The sequence below is a fragment of the Pygoscelis adeliae genome, unplaced genomic scaffold (assembly GCF_000699105.1).
Source record: "Pygoscelis adeliae isolate BGI_AS28 unplaced genomic scaffold, ASM69910v1 Scaffold308, whole genome shotgun sequence".
NCBI lineage: Eukaryota > Metazoa > Chordata > Aves > Sphenisciformes > Spheniscidae > Pygoscelis > Pygoscelis adeliae.
Window position 1 is genome coordinate 3,121,972 of NW_008825306.1, and position 19,791 is coordinate 3,141,762.

A 19,791-nucleotide genomic window follows, 5' to 3' on the forward strand; every position below is an offset into this window, starting at 1 on the left:
TGCAGATGCTGCTGAAAAGACTTTAAATGGTTGCTGCTAATTTAACAAGAGAGATGTTGGCATTGGCAGAAGAAGTTAGAGGAAAACTGAAGTTGACTGAAAACTGAACTGATCCCCAAAAGGAACACGGTCAAGATACTACAGCTAAGTAACTCCTCACCGTTTGTTGGTAGCTAGAAGTCTCCGCCAGAATCCTTGTCGCCTCGTTAGGCCTGTACTGCAGAGTACCAAAGCAACACAGGCACTTTCAAATACATTTAAGAAACATTCTGGTACAGAGCCTTAGATTAAGCTCCCACTGATTTTAGGGAAAGGTGGGTGTGTAGGTCCCTTCAGCGCTGAAGTTGAGCGTGCTTGTAGGCTTAGGCCTTTGTACATTGACCAGGGGTTCGGAGGTGGGGATGCAACGGAAAAGCAGTGATGGGACTAAAAGATGAAATTTATCTAGGAAAGGGATACCAAGAAAGATAGTTTCACCGTGACAGAGTAACTGCATTGCATCACGTGCCCCGAGAGGCTGCGAAATCTCCACCCTTGGAGACTGCTCCGTCCTGGGCGAGCCTATCCAACCTTGAAGTTAGCCGTGGGGTGAGCAGGGCTGGGAGCAGAGACCTCCAAGGCTCCTCTCCAGCCTGATCCATTCTCTAGCGATCCGACAGGGCTGCGGAGTCGAGGCAGGGCTGGACTGCCCGCAGGAGGCTGGCAGCGTGCAGAGATGGGAAAGAGGAGTCGGTGTGAGGAAGGGAGCAACCTCAGTGCAGGAACTTTCCTTTCCATCTCTTACACCAGAAATAACAGTGTGGGAGTCCCACCACAACTTGCTAAAGCTTTTTTTTTTATTTTTCCTTTTTATATTTTTTTAAAGTGCAGTTACTATCACTTCTAAATAACTGTAAGTAAATGCTACCGCGCACACACTGCAACGTAATTCATCACGTGATTTACTCCAGTGAAATAAACAGTTTGGAGAAAGGAGTATGCACTAAGTTGTGCAAAACAGCTAGCCAATGCCGAGGGAGAGAGGATGAGGAAGAGAGGGGAGGACAGGTCTAACTGCTGAGATACTTACAGGACACGTGGCTTTTTTCTTAGCTCTGTCATAGATTTCATCGTTGGCCTAGGGCAAGCCAGTTAAGAATCTGTGTCCTAGTTATGCAGTGGAGGAGGTTTGTTTCCCTTTCCTGTTCCGATGGTAAACTTCAGGCAAGGACTGTTTCTCCTTTATGTATTTATACGCATCCTCCTAATCCTAACTGGAATCACTGAACACTACCAGGATAAAATAGTAATAATAAATAGGAGGGAGAATCCAAAGTGACCAGAAGAGAAGAGAGATGATCTGTGCAATTTAATACAAAAACCACCCTAACAAAGTGAGGTTTGCCAATACCGAAAGGAAGACTGCTCCATACGTTCATAAACCACAAGACAGCGATGGGGGAAGAATCAAGGCAGACTCTGAGCTACAGCCATCAAGGGTCACTTTCTGGAGAACTTGGATATGGAGAAAAGACGATATTGATCATTTTGACAAAGTTCAAATAACTAGAAAGTAAAATGATTGTGGTGCCAAAGACAGTATTTCACACAGGAAACTAAGGCAACTGGAGATGCCTAACTTAAATTTGAGATTCCTTTTCTACAGGAGGAGCCTCAAGGCAATAAACTTTCAGTGTAATTCATGAAAAGGTGCTTGATTTGAGGTTTTTTCAGCTGCATTTAGTTGAAATTCCTCTGCTGTTCAACCCACAGCCCACCACAGTTACTGGAAAGACTCATTCACTGACTTCAGCCTGCTCTGGGTCACTGCACTTCACCCTGCACCGCTTCGACTCTTACGAATCCCTTCAAGGACTGCAGACAGTAGCAAAGGCCTCGTTTAAAAGATCCAACATTGCTTTTTACAAGGCCTAATCTAAACCCGTAATTCTCGTGGAATTTGAACAGTTTAGCGCCCAAAACTCTCTGCCCTCACAATGGCCTGTGTTTGAGCCCTCTGTTACGTGCTCTGCTGCCTGGACATCCCTGCCCCAGGACTGCATGCCCTCAGCTTCCACTTGTACACAGCCGCAGCTGACATCTAGCAGGTCTTGTTTTTACCATGGAAGCCACATATCTGGGTCCAAAATACTCTTACGTGAGAAAAAGCCCACTGCCCAAGTAACTGTTCATTTCAGAAGCTGTGTAGCAAGTTAAAAGCCAGTAAACTACCTTTACAAAGGATTGCTTTCCTTATGGACATGTTACAATGCAGACCAGTCATGTCAAATGTGGTTCAATTTGAAGGTCACCAAGTTTTACAAGTTATTAAAGTAATTCACAAGTTATTCCAAGAAAAATAAATTATATCTTGTATAAAATAATCCACGGGAGACTCTAGTAAAGAACAATCACTCCTTGCTTTCAAGACAACTTTAAAAAGTGCAATATCTGCACACAGTGTTGTCAAGGCAGTTCCCCTTGTTCATCAGTAAGGTTCAGCCAGATCCACAAAGCTGGGTCTGGGATGTTTGAGAAGGTTAAATAAGTCTGGAGTTTTGCAGGAACTGGATGAGCACTTGATAGACAAACTTGTACTGGGCTATGGTCTGGATCATAAACATTCTCTGCTCCCGCAGGTGTCTCAGCATCACAGGAACGTCCACTTTCTGTAAAGCAAAGAAACAAAAAGCATAAGGATGTAGGTTCATTAAACCAAACAATTGTTGCCTAAATATCAGTTATCTGACACAGGGAACTGTACTGTAGTTATATAATGTAATGAATTATAACCAACTGTAGTGAAATACTACAATCTTTTTTCACCACCTTTCGTTTCAAGGAGTATTACGGTAGTATATACAGGTTTCTGCGCATCCAATGCTTTCCCCACTAAAGCTTACGGGAATTTCTGGACTGATGTAAACGGGCAGATGACCAAAGACTTGTCTTCCAGTTGTGTACCACCGATTACCTCTCAGCGGATCATCAGCTGAACACATAATAAAGGGCTGCTTCTCTTTGGAGTTTTTTCTGCTTCACCATACCTATTTTCAACTCAGTAAAATAAACTCAATATGTCATATTATCTCAGGTTAAAGGCTAGGTATATCAGGAAGGTCTAGTACAAACTTAAACAGCCAAGATTATATAGCTCAGTTCAGACTCTACCACTGAGCGCATCAACAGGCCCTGTGGCCGCTTACATACTGCACTTTGATCCATGGTCAAATTCATTCATAGAGGGAGGATCTGAGAGATTTTTCAAAAGGCAAGCAGGCATCAGGATCATTACAAAGGTTCCTTAGACAAAATTAAAGTGCAGGCAAATATACCGACCCTTCCACTAAAAGAGAAGGGAACTCACCGAAAGATCCAGAAACTCTGACACCTGACCTCCCACAGCCAAGTCTATGCTAGTAAGTAACGCTCCAGAAGAAATACATCTGTGAAGTGAAACGAGGACCCAGTATCCACAATATGTGTTGCAGACTTCAGACCAGCATTGGTCTGTTGCCGTCTACTGAACGTCCACTAGCAGCTGGGACACATTAGGTGTCCTCTAAGAGGGCATCTTCCAGCTTAGCTTCGTCCAAAAGAAATTCACTCACGTGCCCTGAAAATGCTCTGCAACAGGAACTAAAGCACAGTAAGTGGGGACGGATCAGGAGATCCACTGTGAAAGAACATCCCTAACCCCATGGGGCACCCTGGGGCACAGGCACCCTATAATGGTAGGCCCACGAGGTAAAGCGTTAGAAATCACTGCAAATTTCATTAGGTGTTACCATCGTATCTCCAGCATTTAGGGAGCAAACAACCTATGATGTTACTGTGCTTTATCTGTTACAACAGGTACATGAGGAGCTATTCAGAAGTCATCGTGCATTGAAGCTTAGCCTGCCAGGCTCAAATTGAAAGGGCATGTAATATGACCCAAGATGAGGGGTGCAAATTTTCTATAGCAGCAGTAAATACAAGCACTAAGATACAATACTCCTTTTGAGGAAGCTCTTAAGCAGTTCAAGATATACAAATGAAGAACAGTTAACTCTATCAGGCAACACAAACTGCACTTCGTAACGCCGGTTTGCCATTCCAGAAACAAAAAGGAACTTAGCAAGTCTTTTGGCTGAGATGAGAAATGTTACAAGCCCGATGCCTGGACAAACGAACAGAGAAACAAATTAAGATTGCTGCTAACCCTTGGAGGCGCAACTGAGCACGGAGTCTGCTTCCATGCACACTGGAAGTTTTCTGGAAAGTTTAAAATAAAATCACGCTGCGTATCGATTTCTGTCCATATATATAAATCTCAGAATCTCCATTCTGTGTAAACAAGCCCTAACTCATAGGCTGTCACTTTCTGAAAACAAGGCTAAATATTCTGCCACATAACCCAAGAAGCTGTTATAAAAGGACATCTCTGGAGAATCAACAAGCGTAAAGACTTGTGATGAGTAATGCCATATTATTTTCAAAGGGGTGCAAAGGAAAATGTAAGCTCTTTCCAGTTAACTCGGCTAACTCGGAGAAAGCCTCCCTGTGGACTCGGATGCTTACGACAGCCACGCGGTCCTTGCTGAGCAGAGTCACGCGGAACCTGATCTCACCTGAACAACTGCAACAAAAACGCAGGCCAGCTTCGACCCGCACAACCACGTTCCCCTCTCAGCAGTTCGGTGCTTGACAGCTCGTTGATTTTTACTGGGCACACAGTGATCCGTGCACCTCCTCAAAATGGATTAGGCTTTGACTTATCTCAGAAATGAAAGAAAAGCCCACCCTGCCTACTCAACCTCGCTATTTGTAGTCAACTTAGCATTCTACTCCAGGTAAGCAGAATCTTCAAACTCACCTTCATCACAACGTACATGTCAAAAAGAGACACGTAATGCTTTGCTAAGGTGGTATTTGCAAAAAGAACAAACAAAAATGCTACTCATTTCTGACTCCCAAACTAAAAGATCTCCCCTATGAAAACGCACTGCAGCTGCAATCACGAGTTAATGTCCCAGTGCCAAGTCCAAACTAGAAGTCGGTAGAGCAGGATCTCAACTCCTTTCTTGTTCTACATGTCTACAGCAGTAAGATATAATGATGTGACATATTACTTACTATATAGCAAGTTACTGAAACTATATCCCTGCAATGAGATACACAGCTTTAGACTCAACCAGCAATTGCCCAGAAGCCACAATGACTGAAGCTGTACAGAATTTGATTAAACATGTTTTTTTACCTAAACCTCAAAATCAAGAGTTCTGGATTTAGTTCCAGCACTGCTGCAGACTTTCCAGGACGGTCTGTATCAGGATTTTCAACCTCCCTCCCCTTTTTTCCTTCACTGCTAAAATCTTAACACTAATACATCTACTTACTAGAACTTCTGAGGAAAATCAACCAATTCATAAGACTAAAGCATTTTAAGTAATAAGTCATTTTATTTTGGAAAAAAACCAAAATAAACCAGTAAAACTGCTGCACGAAGAGGAACCCGCTCTGTGCGGAACGCAGTATCTGTTACAAACTGAAAACATACTGCTTAACTAATAACAAAATATTAAGATTTTTAATATTTTTTTAATTAGGTTTTAACAAACCAAAAATATTAACTTAGCACAATCTAGAGCAATGAAGCCCTTGAGGAAAATTGTCTTTAATATTAATGATGATTTCCACCATTAATCAAGACAAAAGAATGCTTTAATCAAGGGACATCAGAGAAATCCCTTATTATTGAGCACTACCATCAGCTCCTAGTGAAGTTGATGAGAAGTCTTCTGAATGTCAAGGCCCACCCTCGTGCTCAGATGTTGAGGTACCGCCTTTATCTTCACGTGCTACTCAGCTACTCTTTGCCAAATAGGTGACTTCTGTAAACCGCAGGCAAACTGAGGTGGCCAAAACATGTAGCGCAACTGTTAGTGTTTGTTCCTGGCACACCATTAGCGGACAGGGGTTACTGTAAAGCAGACACAGCCACGCTGATGCTCACAAGCGATTCGGGCACGGCTCTTGTAACTATCCAGATTTCCTCTGGTGTGCGGAAGTTTCATGGCTGCTGGGTAAACAACAGAAGCAGCCACTTCCAGATGCCAGTGCGTTAGGAAAGAAGTCAAGCAGGCTCAAGAGTCAGAGCTGTTGCCCCCCACAGGAGCAGTTATTGAACAGCAGCCAGCACAGGAAGGCTGCAGGATTCCTGAAGCACATACCTGTGGGTCCTTTCTGTCCGGGCCAGCTCCTTCTTCCCCTTCCTCCCCACTTATCCCACCCCTCAAATAAAAAGAAAAGAAAAAGCGTAAATTGTGACACAGATCTACAGGACAGCTTCACCTCTAGTGAAGCCCAAACAGAGCTGGAGGAGGGTCGTCTCGGCTGAGCCCACGATCTCTAGGTGATCTTGTAACTACAGATTGATGAACTGCTGGAGGAAGATAACGGAGTAGAGAACAAAAAAAATGGACTTCTTGCTTGCATCACCTTTTTTAAAAATAGTGATGAAGAGGAAAGTGCACTGGTACTTGCCTGCTTTAGGACTCGTGTTTTTGAACGAGCCAGAAAGTTGCACTTTGCATAGTGCCTTGCGCAGAAAGGCTCCAATCTACAGCTCCTCTACGGTAACACAGAAAGTAGGTGAGCATTTCAGGTGCGTACATCCAGTCCAGCATTTCAAGCAACTCATCCAGTGGATGATTAACGGGAGGGGCAGATGATATATGTCTATTTGTCACTCTTGCTGCATTCTTATGTCTACAAGAGGTTTTGGTCTTTGAGCAGTTTCTTTGGCAACAGAAATCCCCAGTTTCAGTAGCTGTCGTGTTGAAACTGTGTGGCACATTGTTATTCAAGATGTGATGTTACTTCCTGGACAGTTCCCCAGTGACCCAGGACACAGACGAAAAGCAAGTTGCTACACATGGTTACCCTGCTGGTGCTCTTATTCTTAACTCCAGACTGTATTAACTAGTCTTGTAATATTGGCTGCAGTTCTTAAAGCCCTATTCCCCAACATACACACACCTTTTTCTTAAGACACAGTTGAGTTTTGCTCCAGATGAGATTAGAGACAATACAAGAGAGAGGAGGGAGTCCAAAGAGTGAATTTAGAGAGCAGAAAACTTTAGTTAAAAGAGCATGGAAGCTGACATTATTCTCTAGCCTCTCTCACTGTTTCCTTGGAAACACACTGTCTCTAGACTGTTAATTAAATACAGGTATGAATTACACTAAATTCTTAAAAGAGAGAAAAAGCCCTAATTTTGAATGTATTGAATTCATACTAATTAAAAATGCATATCATCAACTCAATAGAAAACTACAACAAGTAAACCGCCATGGGAAATCTCTGCCTGTTGCATTTAAGGCCCTTGTCTCACAAAGGTGCAAAGCTTCAAGCGCTTCAATGCCTTTTAATTTTAACCTCAGAAATGTAGCTGGTTAGTTAAGAAATGTTAAGCTCAGGGTTTGTCTTGAGAAAGAAGCTGACTTACTTCATTATGCTCCAAGCACCCAATCATCAGTTCTGTTAGGATAACCACGCCGGTCCTTCCTACCCCTGCGCTGCAGTGAACCACGATAGGAGGGTTGCAGTTGTTGCTGCTGTCCAACACACTGTTGGTATGGCGACGCACTGACTGTATCTCCTCCAAGTAAGCTGCAAGATAAAATGCAGACAAGGTTGCAAACACCTGTATGTCTAAATGTAAAAATTAGGTAAAAAAGAATATGGAAAAGTCATTCTTTGTCGAAGTGGCAATAATTTACATTTTTTACAACATACTAATTCTTTTGGCCAGGGTGCACTGAACAGCACTGAATCCAGCAAGTACCAGCTGGGTGTCAATTATTACTTGGGAGTTTACTCCTTTAAATTAAATAGTTCTTTTAAAAAAATAAATTCTGTTTTCCCCTCTGCAAATCTCCAGGTCCCCTAAGCAGATGATTCTAGACACTACTTACAGCAATTCCTGCTATTAACAGGCTGGGATCAAAACAACACCTAAGTCCCATTGAAACTACTGCCTGTCAAAGCCAATATCAGATGGGAAGCGAGCATCCATCTGCCCTGTTTCCCCTTCCCTCCCTTCTCCCTTCTAGAGTGAGACAGAATCTCACCCACCTCTCTGCTCAGGGTTTGTTTCTCAACAGCTACGAGCCCTTCTGGGAGCTCACTGTCTCTGTTTTCCCCGAAGCCATTTCTAGAAAGCGCATGAATCAAGAACAGTTGTCTTGTGTGGCTGTCCTAGTGTTGTTCAATGCATTCTACTGCCAAACCACACAGAGAACCTTACATACTGGAAGCTCACCTGGTTAGATAAACACACCATAAAATACAACTCCGACTCTGACGTCTAAACATCATTCCAGCATAGTCTACATGCATGACAAAGATGGTAGACCTCACCCAGAAAGATATATCCAGATGCATAACTTTTAGACAGTTAGCTTCCCACCGGTCAGAGTGGGAAGTGAGATCTGAGCCGAACTCTCCTGCCCTGACTCGGTGTCACGGCACTGCAGCCTGAGCAGTCCTTTCGACACAGGCAGGCTGTGGCTGGAGGCCTACCAACATCAGAAAAGCTGCATTTTAATGCACGCAGTGAAATGGAACTGTACGTGGTGGCAAACAATGGGACAGAGGAAATGGGGACAGTCAGGTTCCAATTACTGCCATGCGCATCCGCAGCTACATGGGCTGGTAAGAGAAACAAAGTACGAAACAAACTAGGAACCGGGCAATAGCTTTGCCTTCAAGACAGATCCGATGGCGCTCCTTTGCCAAAGCTGAAACGTCATTTTTATTTTCTGCCCTGATGACAGAACTGGGAAAAGAAGAACATGCTATTTACATCAAGCTTATACCACGCAAAGGAGAGTGGATCACTAAAGGACTGTAGCTGTGTCAAGACTGAAGTGGAACTAACGGGCCTTGCTGAGAGAGGACTTAGCTGCAACAGATCTACACTGCTGCTGCTGCTGCAAAGCTTTCAGGAATTAAGAGGGCAGGCATCTCCAACGCATCAGTACGCCACGTGCAGACTCCTTCAGTGGTAACTCAAAGATCTCTGCATCACGCTCTACTGTAGTGCCAGAGATGTGGCTTTAGTTAAATAATGGTTGAATTCCTATTACTTAATATGGTAGTGTTTATTACTTGGTAAGAAGTAGGAAGCGCTATTAACTTATTACAGATGAATATACTAGCTGTATTTTTAGAAATGCATGAGCCAGGACGGTATTTAATTGGGAAGGCCCTTAGCATTGCCTGGGCACATGTGGTTAGAAGAATGGCAGTGAGTTCAGACTAATGCATATGTGATGGAGCCCTCTGCTCTTTTGCAACAAGTCCAATGCCTCTGGACTACTAACTGCTGTCTGTCAGCAATAAGGGCCTCCTATGAAACTGGAGGAGTTGTGCCATATTTCACTAACATCTGAACCTCTCTAATCACATTTGTGTGCAGCCTAGTATCTCCTACGTTCATTAGGTAGCTGGGAAGTGGCAATAACTTATACTGACAGATCAGCCAGCAGAGGTATCCTATTATTTAAAATTTCCTGAGTCTTTAGCACTGCTGCTGCCTCTGATTTTTCCTCCTGTTACGTCAGGTCTTTCAGGACCAAAATCCTCAATCACCTTAGCTCCTACCTCTTGAATCCCACTTTTTTCTCCAAATCGCAGCAAAGTACAACCTAGTTGAGGCCTTCGTATGCCACAGCAATAACCATTTAATACCAATCCCAGCTCTAACTAGGTGCAGTGGACTGAATCGAGTGTAAGCAACCTTTTCCTTGATGTATTTTATCATGCAAGTTAAAGAAATCTTACATAAAAAGCCTTGGACTTCTTCTGGACACCCATGGTCTGGCCAGTCAGTATACTGCAAATGCCACACTGTCCTCTCTTGTCCAGAGAGAAGATGCTTGACCTTCAGACCAGTAGTTGCGTAGCAGCCAGAGTCTGTGCGGAACTTAGTTGTCACCTTGAACTTCCCGTAAGTGGCTGAGCTGTGCTTAGAGCCCAGTTTAGGCCAATAACGATGACTCTTACTTCTTCCTCCCTCCTTAATAACCAAAAACCAACCAAACAAAAGAAATAGCCATTAGTTCCTGCAATTATAATTCTCTACAAACAGAGGGCATAAAACTCTGCAGATAAGCCAAGTATTCTTATTTCAAATTACTAGAAGAGCAACGAGCATCCCACAAAGTAAGGAAAATATCCATTAAAACACTCAGCCATATAATATTTCTAAGCGTAAAAATGCTTGAAGAACTAACTCTTGTCTCATGGCAAAAGCCAGCTACTGCCTACAACACCTCGGTAAATATTCTCCTCCTGGGGAAGCCTCTCCTTCAAATGGAAAGATACTGTCTTCAGCAACTTCGAACTATCTGTTGCTGATCAGCCTTGGGAACTGGACAGTGACTTGATGTGCTATGGCACTCCCTGTGTTTGCTAAAAGCAACCAGGCATGAAGCAGAATGCACTGTTAGTTACCAACATGTGCCAGTTTTCATAACATAGCACATAGTTCTTGGATTACAACAGAAATAGCTGTTTTGCTTGGCATAAGAATAAAAAATTTTTGTGGGTTTTTTTTTTTTTTTTAACATGGACACTTCTACGGAAACAACAGCTTCTGGTCTCTTTTCAGCTGATAAGAGTGACGGTATGCAGAACTGGCCTTGGATGGGGTGGAAGTCTGTGTCATTTTAACCAGGAGCAGTTCAGTGCTCTCGCATTCCAATGGAAACATCTTTGTTTGGTTTGGCCAAACTGAAGCGAAGCAGGGGGAAGGGGGAGTTCTGCTTGTTTCGCTTTAGTACTTGCCAAACTGAGTATCAGAAAGTTACAAAGTATAGTGTTAAAGCAGTACAAGCATATGTTCAAACAGAGTAAGAGGAAAAAGGGTTGTTGATAGAAAAAACAGGTTACTGGAGTGGGAAGTGATGATAACAGGAGATTTGCTCACATCAGAAAGAACTGTATTCTGTGCTTTGACATACCTCTTCAGCTGTGACCATGGCTATAACGTTCACCCCTTGTTCCCACACCATCTGCCAGAAGTCATGGCATGTGTGTGGCAGAGGCCCTTGGGTAGCAATGTAGTGCCACTCCTCTCCACCTACAGTAACCTGGGGGTAAGGAAGGAAAAAAAAACCCCATACAGTCAGTGCCCAAATTCTCAGCAGCGTCTGTGCCAGAACTGTCCTTTAAACAAAAGAGACCGTAATGAAACCTTTACTTCTTTGTTCTTCCACTTTTGTTCAAAATTTTGAAGAAGAATCATCCTTTTGATAAGACCAAATCCAACAAAATGCAATCTTTGGTGCTTCCAAGTCCCTTCTTGATGCCCATAAACATAAAGCTTTGAGCAAAATGTCATCTATTTTTCTTGCCATTGCATCTGGATCATACAGATGAAAAAAAAAAATATTTTTTTTGAGGCCCTTTTTCTGATATGGCTTAAGTACAAATAAGCAGCTGACTGACTTCCCTGGGCTTGGTGACAGACCCATGATGAAAGAAAAACTGAGCACCAGAGGAAGTGTCCGTATGCATTACAAAGGCATTGCATTGCTGCAAATTAACATACAGTGGTGTAGAAAGCCTGAACGCAAATGACATTTTGCATGAGGAAAACTAAAGGCCTCCGCTGTTTAGGTCCTCCCTCAATTATTTTCCACTCAGGCAAAAAATAATTTCTTAAACAGACTCTTACTACACTGATCACTGTTGAAGATGGGGCCAGGCTGTCCCCAGAGGATGCAGTTATGCCCCCACACTGTACATAACACAGAGCTCGGATATGCCTGTTGCCAACTAGCGATGAGATCAAGACAGGCTTCATTTCAATTTATTCTTCTTCATTCATCTTGGGTTTTTCAGTTCAGAAGCTGCAAACTACTATAAAGTAAATCCAGCACATTAAATGGCTTTCAAATGCCATGTGAAATTTAAAATTATCTAAAGCTGTAGTCATGTAAGTCTATTTCCCAATACATAGCTGGATTACCAACCACATCTCATAGAAATATTTGTGTATTTGCATGACAACACATAATGAAATTATTTTTAAAGCACTAACACACAGATTTACACACTATAAATCATGTAGTGCCCTGAGTAGACTCAGCAGTACCTTGGAGTTAACCAGTATAAAACACTGCATCATTTACCTGACTGAGGCAGATCTTCATACTTAGGCAGTTAAAAAAAAAAAAAAAATCACTTGTGTGTAAAAAATTATTTCATGACAGATTATTTGCTAAACATCAGGAAAGGTTTATACAAAAAAAATTTTTTTCAACATTTTAGGTAAAAAGCCAAACCACTTCTACAGCTACTAGACATCATTTTAAAATGTGCTTACCAGCAAAAAGCAAACCCAGATGAACTAATTATTTTGGACAGTTAAAATATTTTTCCTTCGCAGGCTAAGATCTCTTAATTCCACGTTAGCCCAGAGCCACTTCTCACAACAAAGTTATAAATCCCAGAGAAGAAGATTTACAACAGAAATGCTGACACATCCATAAATATCAAGATGCTGGCGGACAACGCTACAAGGAGCAATCAATAACTCTGACAGGTTTAAGCAGATACTACTTTTGAGGTACAGGTCTTTGAACAAATTTGCAGAAATAGAATCAATTTATTTGTTATTCAAACAGCTGTTCATTAAGCCGAGTTAGTTGGGTTTTTACACCTGTAACTAGCATAGCATTTGTACGATAACAAATTTTTCACTGCACCGAAAATGGTTTCCAACCCTGTACGCCAGCTCATTTTCTTATTTCATACTATGCAGCGTTCTCCTCTGTGAATGACGGCTAAAATCTGCAAGACCAATGCAGGTAAACTCCTCAAGTTCTTGTACAAGGTAGGAACGAATACAAACTGCACAGGACTAACCGGCATCTTGCACTTGGACTGGTCTTGCACTTGCATGCTCGTCTGCAGTCGTGAGTACTGGTATAGTATTACTGAGCTTTTTAAGTCAATACTGACCTGACCCAAAGAGTCAGATGAAGCGGTCTTAAGTAACTTTTTCGCTTAATCCATAAGTTTAATTACAATTTGTGTCTCTGGTATAGACGACGATCTTAGTATCTTAACAGCAAAGGTCAATGGTAAATAAACAGAGAAATACTGTAAAACTGTGGGGCTCGCAGACTGAGCTGGAATCCTCCAGGCATGGATCTTATCAGGACGATATAGGAGTTTTCTTTGTCTACTGACTTCTATTCCAAATATCCAGCCTCCTGGCACATGATATGAGAGGATCATAAATAGTCTGGAGGGAATGGGATGCCTGGAATGTTTACTGCATTCTAATGCCCTGACTGCAGGATATTAAAAATTGAATATTGGGCTGCAAACACACACACACTGTGCTACTGAGGTAAATTTTGCAGATGCGATTTCACCTTCTAAGCAAAAGCACATCTGCTTGGCTTCCGTACGTGCCACTACGAGTGCGAGAGGAAAATACTGGCAAGGACCACTGCCATGCACCAAAACATTTGTGCGTATTCCTGGGTGCTCTATGAATGTGAGATGCGTGCATGTCCAACACTGACACACAAGGTAAAACGTGGACTCAAAACTGGCCAGGGAAAATTCTTTTCTGGCTAGTATTGCTTTGTGGGCATAATTTATGTTAGGAATCTCTTTTTTTTTGGCCTCCTAACAAAGTAGATGAAAAATTTTGGGCTCAGAAATCCATCATCATAGCAACGACTGATTATGCAAAAACTCAGTATCTGCTACCTACCAGGCTATGTAGAAAAGTGATAACCTGCCAGGATCCTGGTTCCGAAATTCTTTTGAATCAACCGGATTTAACACTGTAAATCACAACCAAAGAAGCCAGCAAGTCTCTTTAAATTTTTAAAAAGGCTTTTACTCCAGGAAAATATTAATTTAACAGGATGCGTTATTTATTATTTTTGAATTATTTCTTTTTAATTTGGATTTTGACAATGAGAAAAAGCAGACAGCCCTCTCTGACAACAAGAGAATCTGTCATCTGAGGGAGAGAAGTACTGTTACTTCTCTCACGGTAGAGTAAAAGCCAACAAAGGACTTTGCAAATAGTACTGGAAGCTTAAAGAAAAACAAGCATCTGCAACCACTGCAGAATGGTTCACTGTTAAAACTGGCCACGTTTGTAAGTAACAGAGTCAGATCATATCTTAAATTATTTCTACATTGAATTAACAAGAAGAAGGCTGAAGTATCTTGATAAAAACTTATTTTGAAACAGAAGTCCAATACAGTATCCAATCAGAGACACAGGGATCTCATTAGTAAGGTGTTCTCTTTATCAACGCCTACTTAAATTACTTTCTTTTTAAAGATCACTCAACTCATGATAAAAGGAAGAAATATGTTATTTATATATACAATTGCAGTATCTATGTGAACATGCATTACTCATAGCTACATACTTTTTCTTTGGACAAGGAACCGCATACGTGGAGCTACATCCTTGATTTCTAAAAATCGTATCTTATTGCTGGTAAATGGAAAAAATATTTCAGTCAAACCTTATGCAGTATTTCTTTCAGGCTGCACCAGTCAGTTGCAGGGACTCATTCTGTATGGGTTGCTGTAGTCCCCCAGTGGCCTGCAAGACTATTGGGACTGATAAATCAGAACACGTACTGACCGAGTAGACAAAGTTTGCCTGCAGCCGTCTGCCTCTCTTGAAAACTTCCACTGGTGGAAACTCTGGATATATTCCTCTCTAGGAGTAACATCTCCTTGCCCTGCACTTAGCTGCTCTTTCTTTCAGGTACAGGGTCATGACAACCATGTTACATTGGAGGCACTGGGGCTGATCTAATGCATTTTCATGAGGTTTAAGAAACATGGCATCTCTTTCTACATTAACCAGTACAGACATTCCACAACCAGCTGGCAGAGGTGGGCACAAAAAAGTAAGGACGCCTCTCAAAAATGACTTCCCCATCTCTAGCAAATAAATCAACTCATGCATGTTAGTTGATAAGGGACTTTAGAGATGCCCATGCTGACACAAAGGTACAATGATGCATTCTGACTAAGCTACCTTTTCAGAATTTCCAGAGTTACAGAAAATGCTGGTGCACATCCAGAAATGCAAACAAAGCTTTAACATACCTTCCTTTGCAAAGTAAAGTTCAAGAAAGCTTTTACCTTTATGTGTGAAGCATTGATGTAGCCTGTATTATTTTCTTTGGTCGGCACCAGCTCTACTCGGTTCTCCTCATAAGGAAAGACCTCCCTGATGCGGTTGCGCTCCGTGTTTTCAGGCAAGGCAGCAGTGGTGAAGACCCCATCTGCCTTTTTCTTTGGAATCTGCTCGTATTCGGTAAACACCATCCCCTCTTCCAACTTCCTCTTCAAGATTTTGCACTAAGATTTAACAAAAAGGAACACCAATCCATTAATTCCTCCTGGAAGAATGTTCACCACTAGACCCATCCATCAGTTCTTTGAATTTCAATATACAGCCACAGCATTCTCTCACTTGCTTCTTTTTTCAGTTGCAGTTATCTGAGGAAACACAACACACTCTTATTTCTACTGAATGAAACCACAAGCAAATTTTTCTTTTTTACATTCCACGTCCACCTTTTTTTAAGGCCGATACCATAAAAAGCAAAACCATGCTAAATACAATCCTGGTTCAGTATGAATGTATATGTGATTTCACCACAACAGATACTTGTAAAAATATTTTAAATTTATCTTTTTAGGAAGAAGATCACACTGTGAGAAGTGTGATGAGGTCCACATTTTCAAAATATTCCCTAACTTGCATGCATGCAATTTCTATGGTTGAACAAAACCCCACATACATATAGGTGGAGGTTAAGTTCTGTTGTCTGCGTACCAGACAACACAAGGCTGCAAATTTCTATCCAGAAAGCCAGAAAGATTCTTTGCAAATATGTCTCTCAAATCTTAATGGCAGCAACTGTTTTTAATTTCCAAAATTCCATATACATGCACACACCCACATGCGCAAACATCATGAGGCAAACAATTTTTTTTTTTTATTTAATCCCATTAGAGATGTTAACTGAACTCCTTAGTTGTATCAGAACATGAAAGACAGTATCTACAGATGATCACTGTAGAAAGACTGCCTGATCAAGTGAAAAATGTGAAAAATGTTAGATTTACAGTTTGATCTTGTATGACATTGTGTGGTCACGTGAAATGGTGAACAGCCTCAATTTTCACCAACTTCAGTAAACATTCAAGACATTTAACACTTTGTCAGCACCCAAAGACACACCAGTGTTAACCACAGACCTTTTCCATTAATGTCTCTGAAAACTTTTAAGAGAATTTTTTTCACATAAAAAAAAAAAATTAATATTTTAGAAACTTTATACTGTTGGGAACAAAGGGAACAAGCAACATATCATGAGCCTTCATCTTACCCTCTCATCCATTGGCACCTTGGCAACTTCATCCTGGCTGTCCTCTGGCACTGGAACCCTAGCAACCGAGAGTCCGTTCAGTGCTGCCAACATCAAGGGCCTCTTCTGGGCCTCCAGGCCTGCCATCTTCTGCTTTTCTAGATTCTTTTGGCAAGAAAAGGCACGTTTTCATCTCTGTGTGATTATTTATAATGCCAGTAAAATGCTGGAATGTTTTTTTAATCTCCAAAATCTGCAACTCTCTGGCCAAGGAATGCAGATGATCACCATTAGCATCGTAAATTCAAATACAACCTCTATTCTTCCTGTTATTCCTCAAAGGCCTGCTCCTACATGAGCACAGAATTTTAATTTCAAAGAAGCAATCCCAGCATATAATATAGTTTACATGCCATCTGAAGACACACAAATACAATCTCGAGCATTTTTCTGCAAACATTATTCTGAATGTAGGACACACAAAGCATCACCCTGTTACGTTAAAGCAGTGCTACTGTAGCCAAGATACCTGGGGCATCTTTTAAAAAGCAATAATTTCAATCTATTACAACAAGCAGTAAAACACAGGGCAGTTGTTTCTCTTCTGTGATGGTAATACTTAAAATGAGAAGTCTTCTGATACACTCAGCTGTTATGGTGATTCAAATAGCATCCATGATATATTTCACACTAAAAACTGAGCTCACAAATCCCAGAAACTGAACATAACAGCAGCCAGGGAGGGATATCATTTATTGCATTCATGCATCATATTACACTGCGACACGGAGAACCCGCGTATGAATTTTAAATTCATCCTGCTGCCCTCCTTATGCCACCAGGAGCTGAAACGTCAAGCAAGAAGACAAACCATCTCCAGAAGGAGCCAAATTATGGATATTTTATTCCATTTCCTTAACAGTTCTTTCTGCCGGATTTGGAAGGAGAGATGAGCACAAGGGAAGCCTGGTTCTCAGCATGCATATGGAAGCTGTGGTCACCACACAGGCCAAGCTCAGCTCCAGGAAACACACTACTGAACCTGAATGCCCTCAGACATATGTAAATGGCTTGATTTTTCAAAAGCCTGTGAGCTTTTTCCTCACCACTGGGTTCCTCCAGAGCACTAATTAAAAAACAAACAAAAAAGCAAAACAAAAATCCAAAACCACTCTGCTTTTTCTTAAGTCCAGAAAGCAGGAAAATGCAAGTTTTTTTTTCTTTGTTTGGGGCTTTTATTATTACTACTACTTGCTAGGTAAAATAGAAAAGTCTGTGTTTAAAAGATCAAGGTCATCAAATTACCATTAGTATAACATGATTCCTATGACAAAAGGAAGGTCTGCATGTGCTAAGACTGCTGATCTAGGCTGAAACCACCTTAAAAGCTTAATGCTAAGACCACTCCTTTATTTTCAAAACAACAGCAGCAACAGCAGCACCTTTTGACCAAAGGCTGATCTGAATGATTACTGAGAGGAAGAGTACTCAAACAACATCTCTAAGCTCTCTTCTTACCTTCATTTCCATCCTACAATCCTTTGGGTTCCTGCTTCTCAATATGTTTTCTTTCCTCAGAAGATGAAGAGAGCATATCTATGCTTGTTGTGACACCAATGTCTACAGTATTCATTCATGAAAGATGATGTTTTATAGTCAAGTATCTATTTTATGTTTAAAGTCTAAGATTCTGCAAGGATTAAATTCAGTCTCCATGATAAAACTTAGTGGCCCAAGTTTGATACCTAACCATGACATCAGTGTAAGGATCATGAACGAACAAGAAGCACTACACATACGTTTAGAAAATTTTTTTGAATATAGAGTAGTATGTAAGTCTAACTAGTTACTGATCTAGTACATTACAAACTCTTTTCTGCTCTGGACCATTTAGGTGCTTCATTAATTTGTTCCAGGAATTGTTTTTGTTTCAGACCTCAATTCTGAAAAAAAAGAACCACGGCACACACTTCACTTTCTGTAACTGCAGTTGCATTTCCCAGAGCGTTACACCAAGCACATACGTAAGTCACTGAATGGTAAGCACCCCTCATATTTCTGCCATTGCTTGCAGCGGCACTGAAGCCTTTAAATATTTTTTATTCTAAATTCATTGCAAGTCTAAAAGGACCCTATTTCTCATACTTGAGTACATTTTTTTAAAAAATAAACAATCCAGATCCTCAACCACCCAGCCTCTACGTCTGCTGCTTCTGTAATTAGATATCTGGTCACTCAGTTATTGGCAAAACCGGCAATCCATATTCTACAGCTACCAGTGTTTTATTCACATAACTGTTATATACAGTGACAGGAAAGGCAATCAAAAAGATAATTTGAAAAACTCAAGAGTTTCCGTTATGTTATATATTATGTGATACTTAACATCCCTGCAAAGAAGGAATAAAATGCTAGTGCTGAAACACAATCTCCCACCCATCTCAGCAAACAGATTTCAGACTCATCCTGCCCTCAAATCCGTGGGGGCTAGAGAGCCGCGCAGGCAGAAGGGGAGCCGGCATTGAGGGGGGGGCTTTGCGGTCAGCCGCCTCGTCACCCGGCTGCGTGCTCTGCCACCCACCTCAGGCTGGCACTGCTGCCAGAGTGGAGGCATCATCAGCTGGATCAGACGCGGATCTGGCCAGCAGCTGAGTAACCACAGCGGAGGAAGCAGACGAGCCCAATAGCAGTGCACAGGATCAGACCCTTTGGTGGCCATACAGACCCACGAAACCAAATTGTATGTGGCACTTAATATCACATTTCCTAACTTAAAGCAAATCAACATCTTCCCACCCATGTGTTCCCCACAGTTTACTGATCCAACAGTTTTCTGGTATGGTAACTGACCTGTATGATTACTAATTCCCAAGAAGCCACTGCAACAGAGGAAGGCACTTACCCTCATCATGATTTCTCTTTCTATAATGCTGTCCTCAATAGAAAACATTTCAGACACAGGCCTTTCCTTGACAGGTTCTTTCTTGACCCTCTCCTTCACACTCGTGAGGTCAGGCTCTGAGATAGAGGGCCCAAGTGAAGACCCGTTTATTGCCATTTGATCAGTTCGAGAGACACTAATGGCTTTGGAAGGCCCAGGCCTCATTGCCTTGGCCCTGGCTACAGCCACAGAAATGCTAACATGGTCTTGCCTCAGGGCTCCATTGCTGACACTTTTACGAGGCCCCGGATACTCTGGAGGAGGTTTATTTGGTATTCTAGCCAAGGCGGCTTGCAGCTGAGCACTATACTCCATGTTCTCATGGAGGGCTGTTATCTGTGACACGGATTCTGGAGTTTCTTCTTCCTCTTCGCTTTCACTGCTGTGTATCAGCATCGTGGCATCAGAGAATGTCTTTTTGTGATGATAATGAGGAACCTGCTGAA

At 41.8% G+C, this 19,791-nt stretch overlaps 1 protein-coding gene across 1 annotated transcript in view; it reads right to left on the reverse strand.

Moving 5' to 3' along the window:
* Positions 1–863: 863 nt before the first annotated feature.
* Positions 864–19,791, reverse strand: part of PTPN14 (protein tyrosine phosphatase, non-receptor type 14) — a 118,274-nt gene continuing 99,346 nt past the window's right edge. Inside the window, exons 14-20 of the mRNA XM_009330194.1 lie at positions 19,307–19,791; positions 16,426–16,569; positions 15,170–15,388; positions 10,993–11,121; positions 9,812–10,046; positions 7,473–7,636; positions 864–2,648 (exon numbers count right to left, since the gene is read on the reverse strand). Of these exons, the coding sequence (XP_009328469.1) occupies positions 2,520–2,648; positions 7,473–7,636; positions 9,812–10,046; positions 10,993–11,121; positions 15,170–15,388; positions 16,426–16,569; positions 19,307–19,791 (1,505 nt within the window). The 3' untranslated portion in view covers positions 864–2,519. The remainder of the gene's footprint in view (positions 2,649–7,472; positions 7,637–9,811; positions 10,047–10,992; positions 11,122–15,169; positions 15,389–16,425; positions 16,570–19,306) is intronic.